This window comes from Lactuca saligna, chromosome 4 (genome assembly GCF_052625555.1).
Source record: "Lactuca saligna cultivar CGN05327 chromosome 4, ASM5262555v1, whole genome shotgun sequence".
In the NCBI taxonomy this organism is placed as follows: domain Eukaryota; kingdom Viridiplantae; phylum Streptophyta; class Magnoliopsida; order Asterales; family Asteraceae; genus Lactuca; species Lactuca saligna.
In genome coordinates this window covers 189,846,348-189,853,411 of record NC_136420.1, presented here as the reverse complement: position 1 = coordinate 189,853,411, position 7,064 = coordinate 189,846,348, and the positions used below count along the sequence as shown (strand labels likewise).

The 7,064-nt window shown below is 39.1% G+C and overlaps 1 protein-coding gene across 1 annotated transcript; it reads left to right on the top strand.

Moving 5' to 3' along the window:
• Positions 1-4,357: 4,357 nt before the first annotated feature.
• LOC145040394 (uncharacterized) lies at positions 4,358-6,646 on the top strand. Its single transcript, XM_078988330.1, has 6 exons — positions 4,358-5,054; positions 5,164-5,361; positions 5,475-5,536; positions 5,690-5,779; positions 5,912-6,007; positions 6,260-6,646. The coding sequence occupies exons 1-6, from the start codon at positions 4,358-4,360 to the stop codon at positions 6,644-6,646; spliced, it is 1,530 nt and encodes a 509-aa protein (XP_078844456.1).
• Positions 6,647-7,064: the final 418 nt, after the last annotated feature.

Here is a 7,064-nt window from a genome sequence, read left to right as displayed (position 1 = left end):
GAAACATTTCCTTATAAGGGATGTGGATACCTTCCTTTTCACAATGCATTATAAATTCGTGAGGACAGCAGATCCCATAAGAGCTCTGCAGTTAAGCGTGCTCGGGCGAGAGTAGTGAAAGGTCATGTAAATGGTTTGGGCTAGGGTTAGCATGTGATATGTTTTGGTCTTATGTTTGTAATGATATTTTTTTCGTTTTTGTGTTTTGTGGTGTTTATGACCGTAAACACATTTACGGCCATAAACGTGTTTACAGCAGCAAACTATGTTTGCGGTCTTTGTTAGTATATATAGTCTTCGAGTTTGTCTTTTGAGGGGTTCGAGTCTCTAGAAGTTTACGGCTGGTATTTGATTTGTATCTGACGATTTCAAGGGTTTAATCGTATGCAAGCTCAATTCTTTCATCTTATTCTCGTTGTTCTTATTTCGTTATTGTTTGATTATAAGTATTTGATCCAGAATCGGACCTAACAATTGGTATCAAAGCTGTAAACTGATATCTAACCTATTCGACAAAGATTTTGAGTATAAGCTATCATTATCGTTGTTTGATCTTCGAATTCAACATTTTACGCATTGAAGGAATTGCTTTTACCTTGGAAAATTCGTGTTTTGAAGGCCTTCTTTTGAAAGTTTACTGCCAACCTTAAACTTTGTTTACTCTCGTAATAGAAAAAATTTAGAAAGCGTAAACAATCAATATTCAACGACCGTAAACTGTTTTAAAGAACAGCAAAACCATAAACCGTAAACTCCAAAATAGTAAACTTATACCGTAAACTTAGTTTACGGTAGCAAACAAGCCAATCGTAAACTCCGATTACGACCCTAAACTCCCTTTACAGTCGTAAACTCTTATTCTCTTTAATTAATTGTAAACTGTTTCTTGGCACTGCAAATTACTTAAATTTCAGATGGATTCTCAAAGTCAAACTCAATTCCAAGAACTTGATGCTGTTATGGGAACGACTACTCGTATTCCAAGATTGATGTCTGCTGAAGGCTTTCCCGAGTGGAAATACAGGATTGAAAAATACATTAAGATGAAAGATTTCAAGATCTAGAGAAGCATTCTTAGAGATCCTGTCAGAATCACAGTAAATATTGGAGGTCAATTTGTTAACGAATCAGTTGATAATTATACTGATGAGGATTTTGAGTTGATTGAAGAACAGGAAAGAGCTTTAGCCACCTTAACCATGGCATTATCCCCTGATATTGCTCAAGGTTTTTGTGAGTACACTTCAGCTAAAGCTCTGTGGGAAGCCTTGATTGAAGTCTATGAGGGCAATGAAGATATGAAAGAGAGTCGACAGGACATGCTGAGACATAAATTCAAGAAACTTTTAGGGATTTTCTTGAAGCCCAATTGCAGAGATTCACCACACTCACAACTACCATGAACATTTTAGGGATTTTCTTGACAAAATCAGAGATTAACAAGAAACTTTTGAATGCTCTTCCTAGGTCATGGGATATGAATGTCGTTGTGATTAAGAAAACCAAGGATTTGAGTCGTCTTTCTCTTGCAGAAGTCATGGCAGTCATCAAGGCATGTGATATTGATGACAAAAAAAGAGAAATCAATCATGTCAACTCTTATTGTACTGCAAATCTTGGAGTTTCGTCTAATAATGCTTTATCATCCTACATGCCTCCCTCATGCCAAGCCTTCATAGTTCAACAACCTCATATTCAAACCTTTAATGTTGTAAACCCCATCCCTCACCATCAGACTGAGAATTTGTCATTTACAAATCCTCAACCCATCTCTCAACCAAACTCTGCTCCAAATGTGTCAGTTAAGGCCTCTACCTCGAACTCCAAAGAAACTGATGAAAATCTAGTTCTAGCTGCTAGGCTAGTCAACTATTATAATGCTTTGGTGGCTGGAGATCTTCCACCTCAACTATCGTTCGCTGATTTGGACCAGATACACCCTAAGGATGTAGAGGAAATGGACATCACATGGCAAATTGCCATGGCTATTTTAAGAGCCAAGCAATTCACCAAGAAGACCGGGAAAAATAATTGGGCCATGAATGCAGACAAGAAGGTGGGTTTCAACAAAAGCATGCTGAGGTGTTTCAACTGCCACGAGCAAGGTCATTTTGCTTGTGATTGTCCTAAACCAGATCATAGGATCAACAATAACAGGTAGATGGTCGCAGTAGGAAACAATCGTGCAGGAGCTACAGCTAGCAGAGAAATAGCTATGGTTGCACAATCATTTGATTGGGAGGATCAAATTCAAGCCTTGAACATCTCAGGGCCAGAAAATGCTCACCTAGCTCAAATTGATGATGTTTCTTCAAAGAATGCTGATGCTGATCCCGAAGCAAAAATGATGGAGCTTCAGTTTTCCCTAATGGTATCTACCTCTTCCGAGCCTAATAAAAGCGAGGTAAATCTACCATCTTGTTCTTTTGCTTGCAAAGAATATGTAACACTCCTTCGTGATGAAATACAAGCCTTACGTAGACAAGTAGAGGACCTTAAGTATGAGGGCTATCAACTTAGAAAAGGACAAAAACCTCTTAAGGCCCAACTAGAAGCTAAAACAAAGGATTTCAGAAAAATTCAATCAGAATACAGTGAAAAATGTGAACTGTATGATTATGTTAAAAAACAATTTGATGCAGTAACCAAAGAACTTGAATCTTTAAAAATTAAAAATGACAAAATAGATGTTTGTTTCAAAAATTACACTTCATCAAGCAAGACAGTTGAGTCCTTGTGTGAAACCCAATTAAAATCTAAAGAAAATCAAAATAAGGGTCTAGGGTATGATTGTGTACCTCCACCTTTCAATCATAACTACACATCCATCCGTATGACACAAGACGAAACTGTCAAGGAGTCGCATCTTCAATATGGCAAACCAGCCAGTTTTGTTTCAAGAGGTTTTATTAACAATGAAAATACTAATGTTTCTACTTCCTCTCCAGATCAACCATTAGATCAGGCACAACATGATGCTGGAGAACCCAATTTTGTTTTTAAACTTGATGTTTTTGTCGTGGTAATTCTGATTGTGTTTCTGATGTTAAGACTGAGAATGTTTCTTGTGTTGGCTCATCATCTGATACTGTTGATTTTAATTTTTTTGATATGTTTGATGAATTGTTTGGTAATTCTGATGCGTGTGATTCTCATGAGGAATCATCAACCTCACAAGTCAAATCAAATGAGGCACCCTCACTTAATTCTCAATCTAATTCTCTTGCATGTTCTTCTGAAAAGAATAAGAGTGTCTGTAAAGAAAACAAGTCTAAGAAATGCAATACGAGTCCAAATAATAAACAAATTTGTTTTAATTGTGGTGTTGGTGGTCACATAGCTAGGAATTGTCAAAATAGGATCTTTGTAAACTATCTGTCACCAAGAGGGGAGAATGAGTCTCGAGGAAGGTCTTTAATTATAAAATCCTCAAGAACTCGCTCTCGAAATTATGATAAGAAAGATGATAAACACAGAAAAAATGATGGTTTTCAAACTAATAAAAGGGTTTTCACTACCAAAACTCAAAACAATTTGCCAAAACCAAACAAGGCTCAGCCAAGATCGGTTTCATCAAAAGGTAATTCTAGATCTTATACTATCACTGGTAGAACATCCAGAAGGTCTGTGCAAACTCCTGAGAAGTCTATTTCAAAACCACCAGAAAAACTTGTAAAACCTAAATTTCAATGGAAGCCCAAATCACTTTCTAATTCATCATTACCACCCTCTGAAGTGATTAGAAAAGAAGATCCTAATTTGCAAATCTTAAAGTCTAAATCGGAAAAAGTGAAAAGGAAACCCAGGGCAGTGATGACCTGGGTTCCTAAATCAAAATGATCACGCTCATTTTGCAGGGACAGTTGCGGAGGAATGTCGTTCGTCCTTGGTACGTCGACAGCAGCTGCTCCCGGCATAGGACTGGAGACATCTCTCAAATGTGCAAAATTCAATCTTTTAATGGGGGGGCTATGTTTCCTTTGCGGGCGGAGATGGTGGAAAGATCACACAGCATGGATCTGTTACGAATGGAGTACTGAGCTTTGAAAATGTCAACTATGCTCCCAAGTTAAAGCATAATTTGTTGAGCGTTTCTCATATATGTGACAAAGGCTATACAGCTCATTTTACTGATAATGAATGTATGATTCTCAAGCCTGACATTGTCATCCCAGAAGAGTGGATTCTAGTCAAATCTAAACCGGATGGGAATGCCTATATCATCGATATGAACAACAATCTTCCTGATCAAGTCACTTGTCTTTTCTCAAAGGTCTCCGAACATAATGCAATGTTGTGACATCGAAGACTAGGTCATGCTAACGCGAAAAAACTGAATCGTCTTGCAAAAAACGAGATGGTCCGAGGCCTTCCTGTTAGAGATTTTATCATGTTTGAAAAATCTGTTTCCTGTGCTCAAGGCAAACATCATCGGAAACCTCACCTGCCTAAGCAAGTCAACTCCATAAGTCAAGTGCTCCAATTGTTGTACAAGGACTTATTTGGACTGGTCAACATCCTGAGCATTAACCGAAGCTCATATTGCCTCGTTGTGATCGATGATTTCTCTCGATTTACGTGGGTCTTCTTTCTTTCCAACAAAGCAGGAGTTGCTGATCTAATAAAGAAGTTCGTGGTGATGATTGAGAAGCAGGCTAACAATCAAGTGAAGGCGCTTCGCACTGATAATGGAACTGAATTCAAGAATTCAGTTCTTGACCATTTTTGCACAGAAAAGGGGATAGTGTGTCAATATAACTCTGCTTACATGCCTCAACAAAATGGTGTTGCTGAAAGGAGAAATAGAACGTTAAAAGACACCGCAAGGATGATGTTGTGTGATTCCAAATTACCGGTTTTCTTTTGGGCCGAGGCGATTAACACTGCTTGCTATGTGCAGAATTGTGTTTTAATCAACAAAGCTCATATGAAGACTCCGTATGAAATTCTTTATGGACACAAGCCTTCTGTCAACCATTTCCGTGTATTTGGTTGTCCTTGTACCCTTCTTCACTTAGATTCAAACCCTAAATTTAATGCCAAGGCTGATGACTGTTATTATGACGTACGCTGGTTGGAGGAGAATGAAACAGATGCTCGAGTGGGTCCCGACTGGCTATTTGATTACACATCTCTATTCAAATCTTTATAATGTGTCTTCAGATAATTCAAGTGGATCCTCCTCAGGGTCGAAGATTGTATATGAAGACGAAGACGAAGAAGTTGTCTACAGACCCCCATCGGTTGAGGGGGAGTTCTCTGCTCCTCGTGATGAAGAGCCTTCTGCTACACCTGAAGGGGAGCCATCTAATCAACCATCTAGTCCAATATCTCAAGTTCAAGATGGAACTCCTGATGCTGGTGCTACACCTCCTACCCCTATTGAGAGAGAGTTAATGTCTAGAGATACTTCTGCTACCACTTCTACTTTTACAAAACTACTCTTTCCTGACGAATTGCAAATGATTTTGTAGCAGAGTCATCAAATAGGACTCAATCAGCAGATGATGGAGGTTTCAACATCCACACTCTTCCTGTTTCCCTTAATGATATCACCTAAGACATACCCTCCAGTATTCACTGCGATCATCCTATCGAAAATGTCATTGGCCCGCTGGGAGATGGAGTTAAAACCAGAAGTCGGAGTGGGGATGTTAATGCATGTATCTACTCTTGTTTTATATCTTAGATAGAGCCAAAGAATGTGGACATGGATCTGAATGATTCCAGTTGGGTGGATGCGATGCATGAAGAGCTTAATCAGTTTGAAAAGCTCAGGGTTTGGAAGTTAGTTGACTTACGAAAGGGTAAAAGAGCTCTTGACACGCGTTAGGTCTATCGTAATAAGCAAGATGATTCAGGAGTGATTGTCAGAAATAAAGCAAGGTTAGTGGTTCGTGGGTTTTGACAGATTGAGGGTCTTGACTATACTGAGGTATTTGCTCTCGTGGCACGTTTGGAGGCTATTCGTATCTTTCTCGCATATGCTTCTTATATGAATTTCACGGTTTATCAAATGGATGTCAAGACTGCCTTCTTGTATGGCAAGGTGAAGGAACAAATTTATGTTGATCAATCTCCTAGGTTTGTTGACTCAAAATTTCCTAATCGGGTCTATAAGTTGGACACAGCTCTGTATGGGTTACATCAAGCTCCTCGAGCATGGTATGCAACTCTCACAAAGCATTTGCTCAAGCATGGATACTCTCGCAGCACCATTGATGAAACTTTGTTCATCAAGCATGTGGGTAATGATTAGATACTTGTTCAGATCTATGTTGACGACATTATCTTTGGGTCAACGTGTCCACAGCTTTGCGAGGAGTTTGAAAGCGTAATGAAGAAAAGGTTTGAGATGAGTTCTCTTGGGGAGATGACCATGTTTTTGGGGCTTCAGGTCAAACAATCTTCTATCGGAATTCTTGTTCATCAAGCAAAGTATGTGGATGATATACTAGAGAAGTTCAGGTTTCGAGATGCGAAAAATGCTCTTACACCCATGGTGGAGAGACCTCTACTGGCTCCTGATCTTGAAGGCGAATCCGTAGATCAAACGTATTATCGATCGATGATCTGTTCGCTCATGTATCCGACTGCTAGTCGTACAGACATAATGTTTGCAATCTGTCAATGCGCACGCTTCTAGGCCAATCCTAAACTTTCTCATCTTATTGTTGTTAAACGAATTTTTCGGTATCTCAAAGGTTGCACAAAACTGGGGCTTTGGTATCCGAAAAATCCAGAATTTGATCTTTATGCTTTTGCAGACAGCAACTGTGGTGGGTGTGAGCTTAATATAAAATCGACGTAAGGAGGATGCCAATTTCTTGGAGATAGACTGGTCTCATCGCAGTGCAAGAAGCAGCACACGGTCTCAACCTCTACAGCAGAAATGAAATATGTTGTTGCGTCAGCCTGTTGCTCTCAAGTCATATGGATCCAACATTAGCTGTTGGATTACGGTTTGAACTTTCTAGAAACCTCGATTTATTGTGACAATGAGGCCGCTATTCAAATTGCTAAAAATCCAGTCCAACATTCCAAATCCAAACACGTTGACATCA

Bases quoted from the DNA above. Each gene is read 5' to 3' on its own strand.
- LOC145040394 (XM_078988330.1), top strand. From the start codon at position 4,358: ATGGTCCGAGGCCTTCCTGTTAGAGATTTTATCATGTTTGAAAAATCT. The intron at 5,780-5,911 runs GTTTGGAAGTTA...GGGTTTTGACAG, and splicing joins ATCAGTTTGAAAAGCTCAGG to ATTGAGGGTCTTGACTATAC. The intron at 6,008-6,259 runs GTTTATCAAATG...GGTAATGATTAG, and splicing joins CTTCTTATATGAATTTCACG to ATACTTGTTCAGATCTATGT.